Source organism: Phalacrocorax carbo, chromosome 5 (assembly GCF_963921805.1).
Source record: "Phalacrocorax carbo chromosome 5, bPhaCar2.1, whole genome shotgun sequence".
NCBI classification, from domain to species: Eukaryota; Metazoa; Chordata; class Aves; order Suliformes; family Phalacrocoracidae; genus Phalacrocorax; species Phalacrocorax carbo.
In genome coordinates this window covers 51310859-51337326 of record NC_087517.1, presented here as the reverse complement: position 1 = coordinate 51337326, position 26468 = coordinate 51310859, and the positions used below count along the sequence as shown (strand labels likewise).

The following is a 26468-nucleotide window of genomic DNA, read 5'->3' as shown; positions in this document are numbered from 1 at the left end:
TGGTAAGATACGATTAATTAAGTTTATTTTTATTTTTTCTTTGTCTTGTACTTCCTAACTGAAGGTCTTTTGCCACAGAAGGAGCTTTCAGTAACATGCTTGTTCCTAAAATTTCTCTGTCAATATAAAGGATGCCAAAACAAAGCAATGGATTAATTTCCAAGCAGTTTTTACACAAGGCCCCGAGAGCAAACAGCTATCCCCTCTACTGCTAAAACCCTGATCACTTCATGTATTTTGAAGAAGCAGTCCCCTGCTTCTACTCAGAGGTCAACAGGTCCCAGAGTTAAATAATATTTCCCTCTGTGTGTTACAGTTCTCAGTTCCAGTGCTGCCTATGGCTAAACCTAGTACACATGAATGGGATCAGTCCCTGCTCACAGTGTCTTCTATGTCATGCACAGCACGTATTCACTATGAATTATTAGCTAACGAGTCTTCAAGTATTCTCCCACTGCAGACACCATCAGAAGAAAACACTAATTTGAATTAGTTCTAAAACCTATTTACCTTACTCTTCACAATTTATACTGCTAAGTGTATAGTCTCAAATCCATTCCAGTTTCATTCACAGGTTGCAGCTCTGACTCTCCTACAGCTAACTTTGGTGCAAGCCAGGAGCATTATGTTTATGGTTAATACTAATGAAATTCGATCAGTATTAGTATTACAGACAAAGGAATTAGGTTGTATATCCCGTGTCTCGGACACTTGCAAAAGGCAGAACTGCTGCGTGTTTGCAATGCAACCCAGTGTTTGATAACAGGGTCTCATTATTAAAAAAATGCTTATACAGCCACTTCAAAAAAGAAAAAAAAACCTGGAAACTAATAGGAACTGTTTTTTTTAGGAGGCTAAAGTTGGCTCTCCCAAGCTCACCTTTAATCTATGAAACAAGACACTAAGAAAGCACGAAGTTTGTTACACTAAGTGTTTGGTATCACTTGGCCCATATTTGCTCCCTATACTCTTATTTCAGGCAAGGGAGCTAGCAAGCCAAGGTATCTTCATGCCCTGCTCCCCAAGAATAGCACTGCAGCTCTTATGGAGAGCAAGTGACTGCTGTTCCTCCTTCCCTGCTACTGTAGACAGGCAGCAGTGAGGAGAAAAGGCGAAAGGACTTTTTCCTCTGCCCAGCCCTGACCATGGAACTTGCAAATTAAAGCCAGGAACAAAATTCCCCTTGCTGACTCTGGGGTTGTGCTAGCTGCTGGAGGAGCCTAAAATTCTAGGTCATGCAGTCACATTTTGGCCCTGCAGATCTCTACTCTGGTGACCGTAATGAGTCATCTCCAGTCAGAGATGCTATCACAACAAAGTATATCTGCAAATATTTTATTCAATAACTAACAAGCTAATCTTTCAGAAGCTGCATGAGTCACGCTGCAGCATCAGAGAAAACTCCCTCATTAATTACTACACAGATAACTGCCCCCAAGAGTACGGCTGCTATAAGGTGAAACAGCAATGTAACTCAAAGCAAGCTGTTCCGACAACCACATGCACCTGCATTTCTGAAAATACTTCTGATATATTCTGGCTGGTGAGAATAGAACTTAAGAGCTTGCAAGAGATGAGACTGCCTCCAGCTCTATTGCATCTGGCACATCCACCTTGGAAGGGGTCAGACCAAAGTGAAGAGTTGTGTGAGCACACATGGCAGCTGTGCCTGTGCAAGTGTGCACATGGGTATGTTTTCATTTAAGTGCAGAGGGTCAGATCAGCCCAAACTGGAGAGATGCACCTTGTGACTTCTTCACAAGAAATGGAATTGATAAAAATTTGCACTTTGATAATAATTTACCAGGGTAAATTACTTTAATAATAAACTCTTAATAACAATTTACCAGGGTCATAGGAGAGAAAAATCCACTGTAATTATACATGTAGTGTAACAAAACACACCCCCAGAAATAATCATTGACTGAGACTAAAATTAATGAGACACATGCCAGAGACCAGAATCCTCCTGTATTAGGCATGATATAAACGTATAGAAAATGACAGCTTCTGTTCCAAAAATAGGGTAGAGAATATGATTGAGAAGTGTGACAGCTGAAATAATAGAAAAAAGATGAGACATTGTACAAAGCTGGTGGCAGTTGGTCGTATGACGTAGCACAAGAGCACTCCAGTGATGTGCAAACAAAGAGCATATAGAAGGAACCAGATGACACTATAGAGGAAACGTAGCTCCCATTAATATACACAACATATAATTCAATTCCAGTGGACAAGTGTCCTGTCCCCAGTGACGTGGAAGCTGGGAACTTTACAGAGAGGGCAAGGAATTAATAGGCAAAGTAATTATATATCCTGCTCACTTCTGCTACAGTTCATGCAGGTCAGGTTTGAAGCAGAGAGACAGAGCACGGGGTGAGAATGTGTACGTCATATCTTTGGTTGTGATAAACAGAGGATTACAGCCTCTGAGGCTGCCAAACCAGTGTCCTCCAGAGTAATTACTCCACACATACCCCTACATACTTGCCTGCAAAACATACACTGAGTACCAAATCATGTTTTTAGTATCCAAAAGTGCCGAGAAACCAACATAGACTCCCCCAGTTTCACCTTGAACCCACGAACTTGCATTTATAATTGATCTTAAAAAAAATAATATTAATAAACAGAAGGGTTTGAAACCTGGGTTCCAACTATACTGCTGCAGGGATGGGAACTCATCAAACAGCTCTGTGTTTCTGTGAGGGTCTTGGCAACACCCTCCCCACTTGTGCATGACCATTTAGGATTCTTTCCCATGCAATCTGATGCTCCCATCTTGTCATCACTCCCCCAGGCTGGGGGGAGAGCACAGGGGCAAGGAACAGTTTGGCTTACAACACCTAATAACAAGTTTGAGAAATAATAACGAGTTCTTCCATTAATCCAACATCCTTGTTCTTCAGGGATTGATTCGCTCCAGCCAAAATTTTACTGGATGGAGACCAGACCTAGAGAGCCAAATCCTGCTCTTGGTTTCACCACAATAAATCTTGAATAGCTCCACTGAGCTCAAGCTACCCAGTAAACACTTAAAACAGCACAACCCTGAACACATTCATCAGCTTGAAAACCATCATTTCTTTTGGAGGCTGGTTTGAATCATTCACCTAGAAATAAAACACTAAATCCACTGAACTTGCAAACAGTATCCTAAACCACACATGCATCTGTTGAATAAATCTTCAGTAGCAATACATCTAAAATAGCCATTGATGTGGACATTATTTATTTCTAGATGTCACTCTGAAAATTAAAGTACTGGTAATCAGAGAGATTTAGATTTTAAAAGAGTGACCAAACTACAGTCTTACAAAGTAAAGTAGAAAAAAAAAATCTCATCTCTGATCTACAGAAATCAAGTTGAATTTATCAAGCCACACTGTGATAACAATGATCTGGTCCATATGTCAGCACACAATGGTTTGGTTGTACAGATAATTCTGACATCAGAAGCAAGAGCTTTTAAAGCCTGAATGTTATTTAAATCAGTAACACATGTTCCAAGAGGAAGCTTACATAATAGTTTCATTGTACTCTCAAATAGCTGTAAAGTATTTAAAATTGTAAAACTGATTGCATGCATGTGTTGCTCATACTTGATCAAATCCATGACACAGCCTCCAACTCTGCAAGAAGCACTGAGGCCATGTCCTTATGTCCCTGCAGTGTCCTTTAGAAGTTGAACAAATGTCATATGAATGTGAAGACCTGATTTGCTTTTGCAGTATTGCAGCTCTGGTTGGGTTTGTACTTACTCTCCCAAATTCAAGTAGCAATATGCTGAAAACCATTGCCTTGGGTCTCCTCTGTCTTGCACATCACACTGCCATGGCACACAGGTTGCCTTTAGCATCTTATGCTCACTTGCGCAAGTGTGAATCAGTGCCCAAGGTGTAAGATAACAAGGATCGTGTCCCATCCTTTGTTGCCAGAAGCCTGTTTTTAGGCTGAAATGCCATAGAAATGTAGCACCTAATATTCTGGCCTCATTCTTCCTTCTGAACTGTGTAGCTTTTTCACAGTAAGGGTTCCTAACCCGGTTGAGATATGTCATTGGAGACTTCAAAAACTAAGCAAAACCAGACTTTGTCAGGCAATTCTCAACTCATAGCTTAAACACATTAGAGGAGAGCAAGTGTATTTTAGGCTGAACAGAAAGCATGCATCTACCAAAGGTCTTTTTAAATAACAACCATGTCTATGAAATTCTGTTTTCATAACTCACTTTTACATGCAAATGAAGAATTTGTGTGAATGAAAAGTTATTGTTGCCAAAGGTCTTTGCAGTAGGGTGTCTCTGTTGTCGCATCTTTTTGAGGCAACCTTCACATAAGAAGCTGTTTTCCAAATGGGCTGTAGTGCTGATGGCACTGGCAATATCTCTCCCAACAAAAAGATTTCACTATTTTATTCCAGGGATATTTTTGTTGGTTGGTTGGTTGTTTTAAGTTTCAAGTTTGGAAAGGGGCAAACATCTGGCATATCACTTTTTTTCACCTGTGGATCTCTGACGCATGCTTCGCTGACAGCAAAATGGATCTCTGGGGCGGAAATGTAACTCCCCCAGTGCTGCACAAGGGGTAAATCAGGGAGACCATCTGGGGTTTCACACTTTGTCCAGCCTGTGACTCCGCCTTCTCAGCTTCGTTACGCCAAAGTGAGAGCCAGCTGCTGCAGCTTTTGTGAGCTTGCTAAAGCAAATTGCAATTATCAAGGACCCATGTGCTTTTGGCCAGCACTTTCTCCAAAGTGAAAGTCTGAAAACAAGGACAGGAGACTACTTGGCTACAGCAGTCAAAAACATGAACAGTTCAAGGCAGTTTAGTTCTTGTCCAGGACTGGAGCCAGAGACCACGCTGATGGTCCTGGTAGAGAACTTGAGCTCTGTCATGGACATGTCTGTGACCCACACTTCAATCAGAGACACTGCATAAAAATCCTTGTTCCACTAACACCAGTACCAAACCTCCTCCTGCCTTCACTGGGGCCGAGATCCCCCCCTCCAGTGCTGGCAGGTGTGAATGGCATCTGGAGACAGGAGATGACAACAGAGGAAGAACTCAGCCCCGATGAGATACATCTCTGGGCCATTCCTGACTTAACAACATTTTCACTCATCACTGTTGCTTCTCCCTGCCTCATTGAACTCGTTCTAGCAACCACAATATTACGCTAAGTGCTATGTTACATGCAAGCACTTTATTTTCCATGTCAGATTATACCTCATTTAAACCAGAAGTGCTTGCTGAGACCAAGAGGAGAGAGGTATTTGTAAATTACATGCTTCTGTAAATAGTCATAATCATGTTTAAGTTAGCCCAGATGCTTACTTCTGTTGAAGTTAATATACTTGAAACATAGCTTTAGTTTCAAGTACTCTCATTTTTACTTGCTGTCAAAAAACGTTGAGCAGAATAATGGGCTTGATCAATGTTGATGTAGTCGGAGTCAGGAACAGCAATTCCTGAACACACAGATATACAGTTTGCGTGGGAAGGATAACGTAATTTTGTGTTAATTTCCTTTTGATCATTAAAACTGCTTGTCAGCTTAGTTACTAGTTAACTCAGCTCCCACAATTTGAAAGGAGTAGGGGTTGCCAAAGTACGGTTCTGTGGGCCAAGACCTGCCCTTGATCTTTTTTTTTTTCCACCCTACTCTAGGTGTAGGTAGATACACCCTTGGCATGAAGCTACACCCCGGAGATGCTGCAGAAACCCAGCACAACATGCTGCATCTCACTGGGTGCATTACATCTTCCAGAAGAGCACGTGAATTTTCAAATAGGACAAAGTTGAGACACACAGTAAGTAAAGCTCTCACACCCACATATCCATTGCCCCTCAATTTAGTCCCAGAGCTACTGACTGTTCCTACAGCTTTGGCAATCGTTCATTCTCATTGTTGAAAGTTTACATGTAAAAAAATTAAGGATAATGAAACTGTGGTTACAGAATTAGTTATTTACATTGAAGGAATGAATCCCACAGTGCTTTAAAATTTCCTCCATGAATAACTTTTCAGTCTCCCACACGTTGTGTGCCTGTTTCACAGCATGTTCACGGTCTGAGCTTTGGCAAAGTAAGACAGATATATTGCAACTTTGATTTAATATAGAGCTCATCTGTCAAAATCAACACTTGAAACATTTAATGCTGCAGGGTAAGCAGAAGCAACATTCTGTAAAAGGTCCAAATCAGCTGACAGATTCAGTGGTGTTAAGACACACACCACAAAAAAAGCCCCCCAAACCCCTTTGCCTGAGTACCAGAAAAACTGGAATTCTAGATTAGTTGACCAGACAGAACTAAAGAATTGGATGACCTGTGAGTTGCTATTCAACTTTTGTCACGGTAATGGCTATAGTTTCCACTGGAAAAAAAAAACAAACTTGAGATACTGCAGAAATGGGTTTATATGAAAACCTAGAGAGAAAATTAACTTAAAATTATTTCGTCTGAATGTACAGTAGTGGGAATGTAGTTTCTCGAGATTCTTTAGGCCTGGCACATTTGTATGACACCAATGATTTTCTGCTGTCGCTGATGGTAATTTCTTCTTTATACCTGTTCCTTCTGTTCTTTTTTTATCTGTGTATATATTCAGTAAGAGAACAGAAAAAATACAGAAGCTTGCAAGAACAGATACAGGTACAACCTGAGCCTGTGAATGGCTGGCAAATGTCAGTTGATTTCCTCTAAATTTCTTTTCTCCCTCAGCCTCTATTGTTTACCCCAGATTTGGCATGATAGACTTGCCTCCGTATGTCCTTAGTCAAGACTTTTTCCTTAAATGATAGCTTCAAGGGACAATTTGTCTGCTTATATTGGTGTCCAGATGTTCTTTTACAAGTAAACAAGATGCAGAAGAGAAGCCTGGTGGACCTCAGAGCCCATCAACCTGACTACTTAGGCAGATGAGACCTTATAGATTTCCATACTGAGGGTGTTACTACAAGACAGAACCTCAGCATTTATTTCACAGCACACCAACAGACATCCCAAATCTGGTGCAGGTGTGCTAACAGGACGTATAGCAAATTCCACACCCCATCCTTGGCTTCTTTCAAACAAATTCCCACTCCAGGGGGATCTAGCAGTAAATGTTGTAATGTGCCCTCAGTCAGGGAGGTAAGTCTTATGGCAGAAGTGCAAACCCTCACAAGGGCTGTCAGCTGCCAGAGATGACACTGATCAATGGAGAGACTTCATAACATGTGAGCAGACTAGTTGTTCTGGCTCCCCAGCACCCTCCTGCCAACACAAGTCTCAAAAGGCCTTTCAGAGGAGCTCACACACAATTCTTGAACCCATCTTGACCTAGCTTTGGAGGCAATGGTAACTGCCACCCACAAATAACCATTCTTTTATAGACTAATTTGCCATGGTTCCTTTGCAGTTGTAACTAATTGCAATGGCTCCTTTACATACCACCACCAGTCTCACCAAAACGATATACAGTCTTTGTGCAAGAGAAACACATACCATGCAGACTTCCAACTAGTTCATGAGTTGGGATAGAACCCTTCTTCGGCTATGACCTATATTGATCTTGAGAAAAGCAATTCTATTAACTTGAGCTAGCTGGCTTTTGGCTGTAATCTAAGGGAAAATACTCCCCAAAACAGCTGCAGAAGAGTTGTGTAGCCCACTACCTGCCACATTATTCAAAAGTGGACACTCACACCATGAATTTCAGTGACTCTCTGTATCTCTCTATTGAAAACCAAGGTTTCCAAATTGACATACCTATACATTATTACATAAGCTAACTCAAATACATTGTACAAACAATCTGGTATCACTGTTAAGTACAAATGGTAGGAAATTAATATATTTTGTAAGTTTTCTTTCAAACTGTGTTGAGGCTAACATTTCTTTCTGCACCATTAAGTCAGCTTGGGAATGCAAAACAGAAAAAACCTCAGTGAAGATGGCTATGAGTGGTATTTAATATTAATGAGTGTATAAGCTGGAGAGACATGACTCCCCCTAATTATAATGCTTTGTGAGTTTAAAAGTAAATACCAGTTAACCTAAACTATTTAACAAAAAATGAGATTCTTGAAAATAAAAATCCCCAATCCACTTTGAAAAAAAAATGCACTTTTACCTCAAAGTAGCGGGAAGAATCATTGCATATTGCAGATCAGAGCAAGTACTCAAAATATACAGAATTTGCTTATTCACATAGATGAACTTTACAGAAGGTCCTTTCAGAAATGGTGGCTGTATTGTTTGAACACATAGAGTGACAAAATAAGAGTCATACAAATAAGCACATCTTCAAATTTTTTTTTAAATCCTCCAGTATGATTTAGCAACCATATTTTAATGTGTTTATTTTATAAAGGATAAAAATTATGTTATTGATTCTTATATAAGCTAACCAATTTTATTGATTCTTGCTATTTCTAGGGTCAGAATTTAACATGTGGCAATAAATTTTCTTTCTTTAATTTAAGAAGTACTTATGGAACAAATATTACATTTTAGAACTGGATTTACCTTGGGATGCTGAGAGCAAGAACTTAAAAAAAGTCTGTGGTACCTTAATAGGAATTATTATTATATTTATAAATAAGGGCAAGATAAACTAAACAACAATAAGCAGAGCAAACCAAACCTCTGAGTGAGGTGAAACAGCAGAAAGTGGAGTGGTAGGACTGTGAGGCTGATGAAGTCCAAACCAGGAGATGCCACAAATGACCTTTCAAACATACAGTCCTGACACACCTGATACAACCTGTAAAGACCTCAGGACAAAAGGATAAACCTTTGCCAAACAGCAAATCAGAAATAAATCTAGAGAAAAAGAAGTGTGGATGTATTTTAGGGGAAAAATAGCAACAGGACCTTTGTGTGCAGTAATGTGTCCACAGAAAAAAAATAATTAAATCAACTCCTGTGTGAAGAATTTTTTATAGAGATTAGGTTATAAAAACTGAAATTCTATTTATTTCTTCATTGCTTGTTCATATGGCTTGGCAGTTACAAACTGATGATTACAACGAAATAGCTTAATTTCCCCCCCACAACATGACTCAATTTTTTAAAATCAGAATTTAACTTCCATTCTAAGAAGATAATTTCCCACTGAATATAATTATTTTCAATAAATATCCAAACAAGCTGCAGACAAGCATCTTCCTTGTAGGAGAGAATCAAAACAACTTACAAACCCATTAAAATAATGCTAAGATTATTTTCCTACCTATGTCCATGAAGACAACCCTTCCATAACTGGATAGCTCCACTGCCAATAGGCTAATTACTACTGCTTCCCAACCCAGTTCTTTGGGGTTTCTCAATGATTATAACCAATCTTTCTCAGCACTGACTAAAATTAACATTTAGGTGTAAATTTTCATAAGTGATCCCTGCCACTGACAGCTGAAACAGAGCCGCTGCAAACCCTAATAGCGGGCATGTAAGTACTTATTTGCTGGCAGAAATCAGCTAGTAGTTATTACCAATGTTTTTATTCATCATATTGTAGTAGCCATCCAGAGCATGTAAGTGAGATCACGATCCCATTAGGCAAAGCCTTGTACATAACTCATTCAAAAGACTGTGTCTGCCCAGAGTAATATATAAAGTAAACAATGAGATTGAAAATACAGTTAATTTCTACAGCTAACCCAGGGTGCTGTAGAAACAACAGCTAACCCAGGAACTGAGTCGTATTTTTGAAGTCCTGATCCAGTGGCTCAGCCACAAAGCCTAGTCTTGCCACAGCCTAGTCTAGCCAAAGCCTAGCCAGCCACAAAGCCTCTAGTCACTGCCATCGTTGTCTCCAGTTGGTTCAAAGAGTAAAGCTGCCCCAGTAATCTCAGAACCTGGAACCATGTGAGCTTGTGGACCCCTAAAAGGTTCCTCATTCACTAAAAGCAATTGGTGCATCTTAAATAATTACTACTTGTAAGCGAACAGTAAGCTGCATCAGGGGAGGTTTAGATTGGATATTAGGAAAAATTTATTTACTGAAAAAGTGGTCAGGCATTGGAACAGGCTTCCCAGAGAGGTGGTGGATTCACCATCCCTAGAGGTGTTCAAAAAACATGTAGATGTGGCACTTCACGGCATGGTTCAGGAGATATAGCGGTGTTGGGTTGATGACTTTTAGGCTTGGAGCTGCAATGGTAGGATCTGTCTCATAACCCTGTTCCTAACAGGTATGCTGCATATCTGACAGCCTGAAATACATGGCAGGGGAGCTTCAGCTAGGGAAGGCTGCATAAAACATAGTGCTGAAGACAAGAATCATGGAAAGACGCCATAAGGCCACAAACTTGTTTTGATGTCCTTCGCACTTGCTGCAGAACGGAGCCTGAGCTCCAGAACCACAATGGTGCGTTTGTACAGAAAACAAGTTCAGCTCTCCTTGCTGGTGAATCAGCCCGTCAGACTCCCCAGTATCTAAGGTCATAAAGACATTCACACTCTCTACTTTGGGCACCTGACCTGGTGAAATTAAACCAAGAAGAGTCAGAAGCATTACATTACTTTCCTAGTCAAGGGAGAGCTAGGCATCTCAGAGAGATCTACCCAGAATTGATAAATGGTCAAAGCTATCAGATTTCCCTAGGGCCTAATGCAGACAGGCTGATTGTACTTTACTGAATATAACCCACTCGACTAAAAGCAGCTGTATTTCTGTCCCAAAATCATTACTTTTTATCGATAATAGGAATGTCCTTAAAACTGCCAATGCTAAATAAAACCTGAGGTCATAGCAGTTTTGCCAAGGTTTATAATATTCCCAGGGATCTGCAGGCATTAATACAGGGAAGACTCATTAATACAGAGATTAAGATTCAAATCAAATGCTTCCCTAGCTCCTGGCAAGCACCCAAAGTCCTCAAAGAACATGTTCTTAAGATAGACTTCATAGCATCCTTAACTGCTGAAGGACTTTCAGGCTGGCTACACAAAAGAAACAACAGAAAGCATTCCTGAAGAAACTAGCTTGTATTTGAAATTAAGTGCTTTTCCCATTCAGAAAAGCAATTGTCAAAGCAAACTGTGATGCTCTGGACACTGAAATACAGGCATGAAGAGATTCACCTAGACCAGATCAGAGAAGTGGTTCTCTGACTGCACGTATAAGTACAACATAGAGCGAGAGCACCCTGGACCTTCATTAAACACTGTAAGCAACTACTGTAATACAGATAAATCATCTGTTGACAAACATTTGCACTTTTATTGCAAACTAAGTAACTGAACTGATTTTAGAAAATGTTTTGGGATTTTATCTATCATGAAAGCAACACTGATTCTCGTTGCACAAACCTCAATGCATTTATATGTAGTACCTATGTTACCTGCATCAGACATAGTAATTCAGTAACTGCAAAAAATTAGAAATGATAGGCAGAAGAAAAAGCAAACTGGAGACAAAAAAAGAGCAAGAAAAGGAATAAATAAAAATGACAAGGAAAAAACAAATTTAGGGGAATGATGCCCCTAAATTTCTTCTGTCTGAGAGAAAAGGATCCAGCAGATAGTGGGTGCCTACATACACATTATCAGCAATACATCAAATTTGGTGTTGATCAGTGTCATGGCTCAGCCTTATACAAGATGGTGTAACTTGGTCCAGATCCAGCAAAGCATTTGGACTAATGTTCAATTTTCAGCTTGCAAGCAGTTCACTGAAGTCAAACTTCTTGTGACTTTAAGAGGTGAGCATTTGCTTAAACTCTTTGTCGCATAAGTACCAATGAGTAATATTGCTAAGTTCAAATTCCTAAAGATTCTGATTCAGTCTCAAAAATATTTTTAAACATTGGTTTAAAGCCCTTGCCCTCAATTAAGAAAGAATTAGTTTGGCTCTGGTTTCTTGAAGTCATGAAAAGATCAGCAAAATCCTTACTCAAATAACTTGGCTCACATTTTCAGTTATTTTTTCACAGTCAAGAGGACGTGAAACTTTTCAAAAAGTGAATACAGCGATTCCTGTGTAGCCAGTCTTGCCCCCAGGAGCTGGTGTTAAAAAAAAAAAAATTAAAGAAAAAATCTATCCTAAGACTCATAAAAGTGTGAGAGTTGTTGAATTTGAAGGTACTCTGCACCTTGTTCATTTGAACCTTCAGGACAGCTGCCTCATTTCCACTCTCCCGTGACGAATTTACTGACCCAAATGGACCAGGATTGCTGTCTCTTGTTCTGCAATAGGACAAGAGCAATTTGAGAACTGCATGCAATGCAGACTGAAGCAAAGAAATGTTAACTCTATCTGGATGAAGGAAATCTGCTTTCCTTTCCCTATATCCCCATCCATACTTTTGTCCCCACACTCTGCGGTCTCTATATTTCATTTGACTTCATTTATAATAACCTCCCTCTGTTACATGCAGTTGCCAAAGTAGCCCTGGGAGCAGACTAGTCTTCTGCTGGCTACAATGCGTAGAGCTGAATGGGAGGAAATGAACTTCAGGTGGTGAAACAGCTTCTGCTGTAAACTTCTGGGAACCAGTTCCTGAGATTCCCCTATCTGATTCAAAAGCCCTTTCATAAAGATATTTATCTAACATTTTTAAACACATCTTTTCATTCATCCCTGAATTGAGAATAAAAGCAATCTGAAAAAAAAAAATACATAGGCTACACGCCAAAGTAGTAATTCATTGGCCTTGAAATATAGTTCTTTTACTAGAAACATTACAAAGACAAGGACTGTGTGTCATCACAAAAAAAAAAAAAGGCAGTTTTTAACAGGCGCTCTTCAGAATAGGCTCCACGTTTCATCCTCAATTATCAGTTCATAAATCTTTAATTTCTTAGCTGCTAGCAGATGGGTGAAGGTCACCAAACAAGGACCTAATAAAATTAGTGTGATTTAGAAAATTAACAACAATCTGAACTAACATCTTTCCACAGTACACAGGATTTTCCAGAGCCGTTCTCCTTTAGAAAGATCCAATAGGAAAGTAAAACTCAGAAACAGACAAAAAAGAAATCCCCTTTCAGGCGCCAAGATGGATTATCTGCAAATAAACTTGGATATATTTTCCTTATGGAATAAATTGATAATGCACTTATATATAGCCTTTCAAAGTTTCAAGTATTCAAAAGTAATGCAAGCTTTAGGAGGGTCGGGGGGAACCACAGATTTACAACTAAAGTAGCTCAATCACATTTCCCATCAAAGGAATTATAACTCCTTTAGGAACTACAGGAAAAGCCAATATCCAAACTCACCGACCTACCAAGAGTTCCTCTCCAACAGAAAATCATAATACATGAGTACCTTGATTCCTCACTACCAGAACATCTCTCCTTTGGTTTTTATTGAAGTGCACATGGCAACGCACACCTCAGCATCCTCACAACTTAAGTTCCTATGTGAGGTTGACAGGAGTAAATGTTTCAAAAAAAATCAGTAACTGAAGTCAGGATCATAAATTCTTATTTTGACATATCCCTATACACAGTTTACTACCATGAAAATTCTTTCCCCATTTTCCAACTGAAAAAAGATGTTTTAATTCCACTTCATCCTAAAATAATTAGGAAAGTCTACTCTGCAAGACAGAACAAAACAAAAGTAAAGAGACAAAAAGCAAGTTTCCCATCTCATTGCCCACTCACGCATACACACTGACAGTCTTTTGTTCATAATGATTTACCATGATACATTGTTTTTACATAATATAGCATGAAAAGAATGCCTGCTTTTAACATCCCAAGCATATATAAAACGGCCTCTATCTTTTGCCTGCTTTTCTGTCCTTACCTTCTTTTCAGTAAACAAACCAATCTTCCAGTCTGTCCTTATGAGACATTTCCTGTTATCTGCTGCCCATTTTCAAATTACAACCACAATGATTCTGACCTTATGGCTGAGAAAGTCTGTTGGAATTACTTTTTGAGAAGGAAGGACATTTTTTCTCTCATCGTCAAAAACTGCAGTTGCAATGGTTTGGTCAAATACAACAAAACAATCGCTTTTTGGACAGAATTCAAACATCAACAAGTTTAATTCGGAAATAAGATTTCTAAACATTTTTTGGGTAAGCGGCAACAGCCAGGTAGAATGGAAGGAGGTATGTTACATTAGCTATCGCAGACATCGCTACTGCTGTGACGGCAATGTTGCTTTAATAGGCATTAAATTGACATGATGCAGACATCCAAAAATAAAGTTCAAGTACCGAGGCTGTGCTTGCATGGGCTGTGCCCTTAAGTGATCTGTGTTTATCAATGACAGATTGTCAAAGATGGGAATTAATAAAGGAAAGATACTGCTGTACTGTAATGACCGAGTTCTGGTCTGGAAGAGCTAACAGAGTCTTATTCTTTCTTTACCTATTCCCCAACAATTGCGTTTAACTGGCACACAGAAAGCACATTTATTTAAAGGAGGAGTAGGTAGCTTCCACTGGGGTTTGTGTGCCTGGGAAGTGTCATAATATTAGACTTGATATCCAAGCCAAAACACTTTACATTATAGTTGATCAAATCAAAACCCAACTTGAGACCAAGCGTTACCTGCATCAAGGACCACAGGGACGTCAGGTCACAGAAAATGGTTTGCCAAACTTTTCATAAAATAAGTCAGAGCCCTAGAATACAACGGATGTGCAAAATCCTACTAAAGCTGTAAGTCAAATAAATGAAACAGTTTAGTTTTCCTGAACTGCATCCTGTATTCATTGCCCACAGAACTGGTCAAAACATTTTCCATTGACACATTTTAAGAGAATATGGGGTTTTTGACCAAATAAAAAAAGTCTTTTTAATTTTTTTAATAATAAATTTTTTATATTAAATAATAAATTTTTATATTGTCAAAAATATAATTTTTTTCACCCACTACTTACTCCTCCATTGCAATAATGGAGCAATTTCATGCTTATGACAGTGATTGGTTGCCATTAAAATAATTGCAGCAATGCAGAATCACCACTTTTCTGTGTTATGGAATAGAAAGTGGAAAAAAATTTTCAGACTGAAAGTACTTAATCTCTTTACCACAAGAAGAGAAAATAAGATCAAAGTATGACAACTAAAGTTCATTAGCTACTTTATTGACAATGCATGAGACCAAGAAGAATTTATATTTGTTCCCCATCAGGGAACATGTTCTCTTTAACAAGAGTTAGCAACATCACTATTTTTTTCCCCTGCAAATTTAGCAGATAGCCATACAAGGCCAGAGAAGAGTCCTGTTTAACATAAAGATGGCCTTTTACACAACCCTTTACTGATATGAACTGTACTTTTCCATTATGCATTAATTATGAGAGGTAATACGGTATCAACACATGACAGAGAAGCAGCTCTGCCTCCTTATTGCGATGATTTTCACTTCTACCTTCCCAACCTGCCAACTCCCCAGTTCTTCTGGGAAAAAACAAGTGATGCTTTCATGGAGGTCAGCAAGCCAGGGACATGCAGTCTTCATTCAAGCTCTCATAAACCCAACTTCATTGACTTCAATAAAGCCAAAGTGATTTTCATCAGCTGAGGAACTGGTCTGACTTGTATAGAACAGGCTACTGTACCCAATAAGAGCCCAAAGGCTGAAACACTCTGAAATCCAAACACCTAAACATAGATAAGAGATTAATTTCTTGCTCCTTTCAAATTTGCAACAAATTTCCATGGACTTCAGCATGGCAGGAACTTCCCTGGTCGCAGACTGGGGCTAATTCATCAGCATCATTGCAGTTACACTGACTTATCCAGCTCAGGTCCTGTCTTTAAACTTATGTGGCTACAGAGCATATATTCATGACCTAATCCATTATCATGGCTTGGGGAAATGGAAGAAATGAAAGCAGCACAAATGAAGATTTTATCACTTAAATACAATCGAAGGCTGTTATTCTTTATTTCAGTTATCATTCATTTCTTACCTCACAGACACAAGCAAGCTATTGTTCAACTTCAGTTCTCTCAGATTAGGTAGATAGGCACCTATGAGAACAGAGTAAAGAGTCACTTTGCAGACCTGGAGAGTAAAGGAAACTTCTGACAATTAGAAGTTGAAGCATCTAATATTACATGCATCTTACCTGTTTCTGCCAGATCTGTGCTGGACCTTTTCTAAGAAAATTAATGAGATTATTTCACTTAAAAAATATTTCACCCTTTGCATTTTTGCAACATATACATATTATCTGCATGTCTACCCAATTATAATTTCTGGAACCCCTCTATGAGAATTCTGATGGAGCACCTTTCCAGACAGACAGCAATATAAACTGGCTTGACGGGTGACTGTTTTCTTTGGTCTGATTCCCAACCCGTATTGACTATTAACTGAGTGATACTCTGAGGAGGTAAAGGATCCTTTAGAGCAGAGCATTCCACAACCTCCGATTTCTACATAATGCTCTTGCTTCTTTCCCTGAAAATCTTTTTGTAGCTATTTAATGGCAAATAGTGATGGACTTACCGAATGCACAGCTAAGTAACACTTATTCAAAATGTAATTTTGAGTCAAACAACAAAAGCATAATTTCATCTATGATGTCATAACATCATCTTTTATAATTCAGAGGTCCCCAAAATGCTACTTACATTTTGCTAAGCATTGCCTTCTCCTTCTAATTTTCTGGATGCGATCCATTGTTTACTGTTCAACTGTGCAAGTTTCATAACTATGAAAACCTCAGTATTCATATTGTTATGACTTTGATGAATGCTTTTTTTCCTATTCCCAAGAGACACTTGCCTTTTTGGTTGCTTCTACAGGTATCTCTGAACCAAAACCACAGACCAAATCCCTCCAAGCTACAGAATAATTTGTGTATAAGCTCAAGTCCCAGGAAGCATTTGCTATTGACGACAGTAAACTTTTACCCATTGCCACTAGCAGAGTTTACCCATGGCTGGTGAGCATCCTCCAGTATACTATGCAACCATGTAGAGGTAATACTAATTTTAGACAAACTGGATCATTGCTAAAACATTAAAATCTGTTCTCAGCAAATATTTTTATGAGTCCTTTGAGTAATGTCTCTCTGGCAAGGGTGATTTAGCAGTGTCCAGAAGGACATCATTCCAGCTCTTTGCAAAGGATCAAAAGAAAAAACAACAGAGAAAAAAAAAAGAAATTAAAAAAAAGTGGAGTGGGATCTCAAAAGCAAGCAAAGGAGGTCATGTTGTTCATCCCATTTCCCAAAACAAAACAAGACCGTTTATGGCAAAAACATTTCAATAAATCATGTTTTAGTAGAAGCATTATCTATATCTAGTGCTATTTGGGAATGATTATAATCCACATATTGATCTTCATGCTATACAGCAAATATTTAACTTCAGGTATTTGCAAAGCTCTTTAGGCAATATTAAAAATTCAAAACACATTGTGCATTTTTTTTAGCCTTACTTTTAAGCACAGAATCACAGGTTGGAAGGGACCTCAGGGATCATCTAGTCCAACCTTTCTAGGAAAAGCGCAGTCTAGACAAGATGGCCCAGCACCCTGTCCAGACGACTCTTGAAGGTGTCCGACATGGCTGAGTCAACCACTTCCCTGGGGAGATTATTCCAATGGTTGACTGTCCTCACTGTGAAAAATTTTCCTCTCGTGTCCAATCGCAATCTCCCCAAGAGCAACTTGTGTCCATTCCCCCTTGTCCTCTCCATGTGACTCCGTGTAAAAAGGGAGTCTCCATCTTCTTTGTGGCTACCCCTTAAGTACTGGTACATGGTGATGAGATCCTCTCTAAGCCTCCTTTTCTCGAGGCTGAACGAACCCAGTTCTCCCAGCCTACCCTCATATGGCCGGCTTCCCAGTCCTTTGATCATCTTGGTGGCCCTTCTCTGGACCCCTTCCAGCCTGTCCACATCCTTTTTGTATAGTGGGGACCAGAACTGTACACAGTACTCCAGGTGTGGCCTGACAAGCACTGAGTAGAGCAGGATAATGACTTCTTTATCTCTGCTGGTGATGCCCTTTTTGATGCAACCCAGCATCCTGTTGGCCTTCTTGGCTGCAGCAGCACACTGTTCGCTCATGTTGAGCTTTCTGTCCACCAGGATGCCCAGGTCCCTTCCCACAGAGCTGCTCTCCAGCCAGGTGGATCCCAGTCTGTGCTGCACTCCCAGATTATGTTTTCCCAGGTGCATGACCCTCCACTTCTCCTTGTTGAACTTCATAAGGTTCTTGTTGGCCCACTCTTCCAGCCTATCCAGATCTTCCTGCAGAGCAGCTCTCCCTTCTGGAGTGTCTACTTCCCCACTCAACTTGGTGTCATCCGCAAACTTCATCAGGCTACACTTGATGCCGTTATCCAGATCACTTATAAAGATATTGAATAACATTGGGCCCAATATTGATCCCTGGGGGACTCCACATGTGACAGGTTGTCACTTGGAAAAGGAGCTATTTACCACCACCCTTTGGGTGCGGCCTGTCAGCCAGTTCCCCACTCACTGCACAGACCACTTGTCTAGGCCATAACGCATTAATTTCTCCAGGAGGAGACTGTGGGAGACTGTATCAAAGGCCTTGGAGAAGTCCAGGTAGACAATGTCCACTGCCCGCCCCATGTCAACCAGGCAAGTCACTTTGTCATAGAAGGCCACCAGGTTTGTCAAGCACGATCTGCCCTTAGTGAAGCCATGTTGGCTTTTCCCAATCACGTGCTTCATTTGACTTGTGATGGCCCCCAGGAGGATTCATTCCATAACTTCCCCAGGGATTGAAGTAAGGCTGATGGGCCTATAGTTACCCGGATCCTCCCTTGAGCCTTTCTTGTAGATAGGGGTAACGTTTGCCTTCCTCCAGTCCTCTGGGACATCCCCCGTTCTCCATGACTTCTTGAAGATTATGGAGAGTGGCCTTGCAATGATGTCAGCGAGCACTCTCAACACCCTCGGGTGGATGGCGTCAGGGCCCATTGATTTGTGGGGGTCAAGCTCCTGTAATAATTCATGTACTAACTCTTCCTTCACTGATGGTGGGTCAGTGTTTGGATCAACCAGGAATTTTGTTCCCACACCCTGTGACCTGACAGTGTTGGTAAAGGCAGAGGTGAAGAAAGTGTTGAGGACCTCTGCCTTTTCAGCATCATTGGTGATTGACTCTCTTTTTCCATTTAACAGTGGGCCTATGTTTTCCTTCTTTTTCTGCTTATGGTTGACATGTTTGAAGAAACCTTTCTTGTTATTTTTCACATCTACAGCCAGTTTCAATTCGAGCTGGGCTTTTGCTTTTCTAACTGCATCTCTGCACACTCCAGCAATGCCCTTGTAGCCCTCGACGGATAAGCCTCCACTTCTCCATCTCTGGTATGCTTCCCTTTTGGATTTGAGTAGACCCAGGAGGTCATGGGGCCTCTTGCTCCGCTTACTTCCCTTTCCTTTGTAGGGGATAAACTGACTTTGTGCTTCCAATAGAGGGTTCTTGAAGACTCCCAGCACTCACTAGCTCCTTTGTCTTCCATGGGAGCATCCCATTGAATCCCTCCCAACTGAGCCCTGAGTGAACTGAAGTTTGCTCTTCTAAAATCCAGAACCCTTGTCTTAGAGCTGACCTTCAGCACACTCAGCAGGATCCTGAACGCTACAATATTGTGGTCACTGCAGCCAAGGCTATCACTAACTGGGATATTACAAAGCAGGCTTTCTTGGTTTGTGAATAGCAAGTCCAGCAGTGCCTCATTTTCCATAATCCATAAAAATTGTACTATGAATTATAAAACACCATCCTCATCCTGCAGGGCATACTTTCTCACGTCAAACAAGTTTTATGAAGTATGGCAACAAAATAATTTGGAGTCCTGACAGAGAAGATACTAGGATCTCTGTTAATTATTTACAGCAGTCATACCAGCTACTGAGCAAAGACTTTCTCAGATATAATCCATGCACTAAGAAACTCCCCCCAGAAAAAAATCAAAAGCTAGATTGAAAAAAAATTGCTCTCATGTTTCTGATAAGAAACCTGAAGAACAGAGAGATGAAATTACTTCCCTTCCCCCAAAGAGTTAAAGGAAAGAAGAAAAGGATACAGTAGCCTCTTCAGTCCCAGCACAGCAGTGGGTAATAGCCTCGCCACAGATTCAACCAGAGAGGTTAAAGGGTTACCAAGCAAAGGCTATTGCAGAGCATTACAGAGCAAATGTGTTTTAAAAACTAGCATTAAGCAGAAGGTTTGAATGAGGATTCAAGAGGACTAGCTCAAGAGAAATGGAGAGACTTGATCAAGAAAAAGCTTTCCACTGAATACATTTAGGGTTGGGTCAGGAAAAAAACAACTATTAAAGGATTCAAAAAGGCAGAGTGACAGGCTGATGATACAATTTTCACATCTGGTTATTTCATTATTGTAATCCGACCCTCTGTCTTAGACATTTTATTGTATTTTGGCACAATCTATCCCTGGGACCTTGTAGAATGTTAAGCTCTAATGTGCTGTTTACTAGACTGAATAAAAGTATACTATGTGCAGTGGGGCGAAATTCTGCCAACGAGACTTTTACAATATATTTCTCCTATTCTGCAGGTTCTTCCCTCCCTTAAGTTTTATATTCAATATATAATTGTTCTTTAGTGCAAAGAATTCATTGTCCATTTGATTTTGCTGGGTTTTATAGTCCCAATTCCTTATACATAGACTAAAGACTGGAAGATTAAGTTAGGAAGAGAAAATCATAAAATCAAGATGACAAAATGAGAGATCTATCCAAATGTAACAACATACTTCTGATTTCCTTAACTTTAACCCTCACGGCATCTCTCCTGAGAGCAAGGATGCAATTTATTCTTATATTAACACAAAAAAAACTCTAAAATGTCAACAATATTAACTCTAATATTAATTTTTAAAGTATGAACAATATATTCCTAATCCTGAAACTGCCTTCATGCTGTATAATTTCAATTTTTAAAAGTGAGAATGGTGCAGAAAAATGCTCATGACCACAGTACAAGGCTGTGAATTCAGAATGAAGGGCAAAGTTATCTCATCTGTCTATGATTCCCTTTCACTAAATACCCTTTTTGTTATATGGCTCTGAAATTACTAACCACCAACAATGTATGAGTATGAAACTATTCTACTGCACTATCCAGTGGAAAAAACCTAATGAAGAGCACACAGAAATCAAAGTGTAAGGTAGGTGAATAAAAGTGACACATGCACACTCAATAACATTGCCTTAAGTGCTGCACTTCACAAGCAGGGTAGCAATGCAGATGTCTTTCTGAGCTGCCTTGGTACAGCAGGTAACATTTAGATAGCTGACTAGGAGTAAGGAGAAAATAGGTGAGATGCTGGTTTTATTATATTCTACAAGCTACAACACTTATAACACTTGTTTACCTTATGATGTATTCCTTAGGTAGCATAATTTATCTTGTTTTTCTATATGTAACAAAAAAATCATTGTGGCTCGGCTTCTTATACCTTCTGGAATATGGAATAGTGAAAAACACACACAAAAGAAATTACTGACAAATACTTGTGTTGGCATCAGGCCACCTATGTGTTTTGTTGATCCTACAGTACAAAACAGGCATGCGAACACAGGCTGCACTCTTCCAGCAAGAGCAACCTGATATGTAATTTAAATGGGCTATTTAATGCACTTAAGCTGTGTTTGATCATGTAAGATACATCACGTTGATGTTACTTCCACACATGTTCTAAATGTGAATTTTTGCACGTTTCTGGGGTAAACTGGGCAATGCAACTGGAGATAAGACTGCAGCACTTGCAGGCAAACCCAAGCTAGCTGCAGTCTAGCTACCTGAGATGAGAATCTCACAAAAAAACACATCAGTGCAGGGTTTAACATAAGCTCCCTGTCCCGGTATGTACTTGTGACTCCTGGAGAACCTGCCCAAGCCCTGCTGCAGCAGGTGCTGTGGCACCTTCTCAGCAAGGCTTGTCAGTACTAGCTAAACCAAGACCAGTGGTCAGTGTGGTCAGGGACGTACATGCCAGACTCCACCTCTAGCCTCCGCACTGGCTTCCTGACCACGCAAGCACCTGCTGCTGTGACGGTAGCTGCCAACAAACCTCTCAGCTTCACATCAGGAATATTGACAAATAGAGCAAGAGGAGAGACAGTGACCCTGTATGAAAAATAACACATGCCTACTTCTGAACCTTTAGCAGAGCTTTTCCTTGATAAAACGTGTGCAAGGGAAGCGGCAGTCTCCAGACATGTAATCAACTTAGCCTGGCCACCAGCAGGCAACAATTCAATAAGTACCAGCGAACAGCACTGTGGGTAACTTGATTTGTAGCTATTAGAATCACTTAGAAATAAAAGAACTATGTAGTGTCTTAAATGACTCTATCCCACCATTACTTTCAACAGGGATTTCTACAAGCCGGTCATGAATGCAGTCCCTGATCTGTCAGCAATCAAAACCAAAGGGATAAGCTAATGAAAAGGAAATACTCCTTTGAGTATGAACTGAAGCCTACATGCAGCTGAAGAGCACAGAAGTCAAGTCCAAGGTCTGCAAATCTGGATACAAGACTTGCCAGTGTGGTTCAGTGTTTGACCTGTCACTCAGCAAGGTGCACTGAAAACAAACAGCTAGAGATTTCCGCAATTACCCTGAGCCCCACTTAGACTCAGATTCAAGCTCTGGCACGAAGCCTTTCCTTAATTTTAAAACTGATGACATGATAATATTTTAATATCAGTCTTTTAATGTTTTAGCCCACACCCTGTCCCTAAGAAACGCAACTGTTCCTCCCCACCATGTCACACCATTGTGTAGAGGCTGACCTGACAAACTGGGAAAGGTTAGTAGGCTGGCACTTTAAGGTTTAGCACATCCCAAAGTAGAATGTTTGTAAGAAAAACTCAAGCAACATGTTTTAAATCACTGTAGAAATCTTGCTACAGGATATGTAGGCCCTCAGTGCTTGTGTTAGTCTGTGTATGACTGCAAGCATTAAAACATTTCTCAATTGGAAATTGTGGTGTAAACTTGGGATTCAAATGCTACAAGGTTCTAGGTGACCCAGAGTTACATGCAGTCTAGTAACTTGCAACTCTTTTACCTGGCCATTTAAGAGCTTTCACAGTCTATTTTATCATTACACATAAAAACAGTTAATATTGTTTACTGAGTGCAAACTGATCATCCAAACAAATAATTCCTTGATGATAAAGATGCCTTTACCCACCTTCTGCAACTGAGGAACACAGTGAGAGCAAGGTTAAATGATTTAATATGGCTATAAAGAAAGCTAAGTAGCCAGGTCGAGAATGCAAACAGAAAAGAGCAGTCCAGGCTGCAGGGGACTGCCGGAGGTCTCAAGCCCAGCCTTTCCCCCAAAGCCAAGCGGTCTGCAAGATCAGACCAGGGTGCTCAGGGCTTCACCCAGCTGGATCTTGAGAACCTCCAAGGATGGAGACACCAAACCTCTCTGGATACTCTGGCTGTCCTAATGGTGGAAAATCTTTTCCTTCTGTCACACTGGAACTTCTGTCATTCCAGCTGGTCTGGTTCTTACCCTACTCCTTCCCTCAGGCTATTTATCCAGACCCCTGAGATTAGAGACCAGGCCAGCAGTGCACAGTTTCAGGGTCAGGCAGCCAGTGAGGAGCATGAAATGAGCCCAACACCTTCAACAGCAGCCTTGTTTACACCATTCACATTGAAGGTGCAAACTGTCCAGCAACACCCTTAAAAATTTAAGCCTTACTCCATGCGCCTAAAAAATCAGCTGTCGTGAAAAAAAGACTGCAAGGAACTGATAATCACTGGAAGCATTAAGTAACAAACTTTCTGCCCTAATCGCCTGCTGAGATTTGCAAAGAGATTTTCACAGGGAAGAAATTCAGAAATGCACTTAAAGAAAAATAGACAGAAGGAAATTCAGGATGGTCTTGATGTTCTGTTATTCTCAAAAGCAGTGGGGACCTGCAGCTGCTGGTTTTTATGGCCCTCAAGGTCCAACTCTTGGTGCAAACGGTGGGACATAAACAAGATGAAAATTGTTTGCAACATGGGAATAGTGCTCTGTATGCTGTAAAAGTTGCAAAAGCCTAATCAAGGGGAGCAGAAATGGATTTATTCCAATAATGGAAAGAAAAGGGAAGTACAGAGTGAAAATGGTAAACATTTTGCTAGCTTGTCACAGTTAATGTAAAATGGCATAGGAATGGGAGCACCACTTTCAAGCATTGTAGAAATGGCATAATGAGATTTTCTTATCAACTGGAGAAAACATGACTAACCGATTATGATCTCTGAAAGAAATAGATGTAATTTACCTTAAATTATCAAGTCCCTATCAGAAAGAGACCTATTTATGACATAAACAGAATAACCAAAACGAAGTGGCTATATAATTCAAGACAAAAGCCCCCTTCACTGTACTTGCTTAATTATTCTTAACAAATCGACATCAAAAGACCCACTAAAGCTAATTGGCTGTTACACTATAGTCACTTGCGCATGAAATGAATGGGCTGGCTGAAAGTATCAGCACCCACTTTTGGGGACATGACTCCTTTTGGCACAGAAAACATTACCCTGCAGTAGTTACTCAGCTTCAACATAGCAGAAAATGACTTGGTTGTGATGGGAATCCACAGGACAAAAAATGACTGCCAGTACTGGAAAAAGGGAAGGTTTCATATTCTCAGTGTTAATGCTGCTACAAAGGGAATTCCTTTGGTACTTCCTTACTTCCTCAGTGTAGTGATGATGACATAGAAACAAATCACAAGCATTAGGGCTGTTCAAAATTATTAGGGCTCATCAAAATGATGTATCTATAGGACCTTCCTCAAGCACATCATCCAGCACAGCTCTATGAGGCAGTCCAGAACACAAAGGCAGGCTGCTGGCAGCATAAGCAGCCTGATACCACTAGTGATTTCTCAGCCACAGGGGAATCTTACAGTGGAGAGAAACTGAACTTTGGCTACTGTTTTGCTAGAGTAGCACCAAGTACTCTAGAGAGCAAGGTAATCAGAAAATGCTCATTTAGGGCCTAGAGGCATGTCATTCAAGAAGAATTTGTTCAAACTAATTGCCTTTAGACAGAAGTGGTGTCACTCATCCCATTGACATAGTTTTCAGTCCTATTTAGAGCCTCACAGAAGAAAACAGATATCAAGGAGTGAGAGGTACCAGGGAGATCATGTTTCAAGAGCTCTTGAGCAGGACAGTACTTTACACTGGCTGTTGGTTTCTGAGTTTCCAGTCCTGCTTGAAGCAGGACTCAATAAAGGAAAACTTAAAATGGTGAGCAGAAGATAAGGCATTTTCTTACCAAAGTTTCCCAAGCTGTTCTCTCTTGTATCTACTTGCATCTCTAGGGACTTCACTCGCTGCAGATCATCTACCCCTGTCAAAACTTTCTGTAAAGATAAGCAGAGATATATGTGTACTCTCATGCAACAAGCCAGATGACACAGGAGCAAAAAGGTGCAGAAAGGCTTTCAAACAGTGCTTTGTCAACATATACTCCAGGTCAAAATGTCTAGACATGCAACCACGTTTAACTAAATTTAGTATTCAAAGATCTTTCTTCCTTGTAGCTCCAAATTATTCTAGTCTCAAATAATGTCTACATTGCTTAAAGAGTCAAGGCTGAGGGTTACATTCAAGCTGCAAATCAACAATAGACCTACATGCCAATGAACTTAAACAATATGTCCATACTTCAAGATTTGCGTAAGTCTTGTACTAATCATCAGCAGATAGGAAGTGTTACCCTTAAGTGTCACCTGTAATCAAAAAGGCACCAGGTAAAACTCAACAAAACATACTGTTTAGCCTTTTAACCCAAAACCATACAAAGGAAACATAATTTCAGCTCAGGCAGCTCACTTTTCTGAAAGAAGACAACAATAATTACAAGAATTACAAATTCATTTGAAAAGATCTCATCAATGCAAATAGAAGCCTCCAAAATCTTTCATTATTTTTGCAAAATCTTAGTAACAGGATCAACCACTGCACTAAGCAAGGGTGTGTGCCTGAATGCAGGATCTTTCCTATCTTATCACAGAATCTTTCCTAATACCCTAAAGTCTGTGTAGATACATACATGCAGATTTTGCCTTGGCAGAGGTAAGCAGGAGGATGGAAACATGCAGAAGCTATGCACAGAGGAGAGAGGGAAGCTCTAGGACAGCCAGAGAAAACTACAGCAAGGCTGTGAAGTCCTAAGACACCAGGCTGCAATTTCACAAGCAGCTGAAACATTCTCACGTTACCACTGCTCTCATCCCCTGTTCTTTCCTGCTATGACCCAGCTCCTCTCTCCCCAGCCTCCCTCGTCCGGGCTATGTGCCACCTCCTTTGCATCAACTTTGGGTGCTTAGTGGATCCTTCCATGCATGGATTCAACAAAACAGACCAGGAGAGAACTGTATCCTTTCTTCCTGATTGGTTAGTGGTTCACGGAGGGGTCTTCAACACTCCTTGAGAGATGAGAAACAAGGCTTTTGTGTCACAACAACTGCCTGAAAGAGTTGATGCTATACATAGTGATATAACTGCTAAATTTTCACCTTT

At 40.2% G+C, this 26468-nt stretch overlaps 1 protein-coding gene across 1 annotated transcript in view; it reads right to left on the bottom strand.

Annotated features, from left to right (window-relative positions):
• LRRC56 (leucine rich repeat containing 56) overlaps window positions 1-26468 on the bottom strand; it is a 53283-nt gene that overhangs the window by 17987 nt on the left and 8828 nt on the right. Inside the window, exons 2-3 of the mRNA XM_064452416.1 lie at window positions 25219-25306; window positions 15872-15932 (exon numbers count right to left, since the gene is read on the bottom strand). Of these exons, the coding sequence (XP_064308486.1) occupies window positions 15872-15932; window positions 25219-25306 (149 nt within the window). The remainder of the gene's footprint in view (window positions 1-15871; window positions 15933-25218; window positions 25307-26468) is intronic.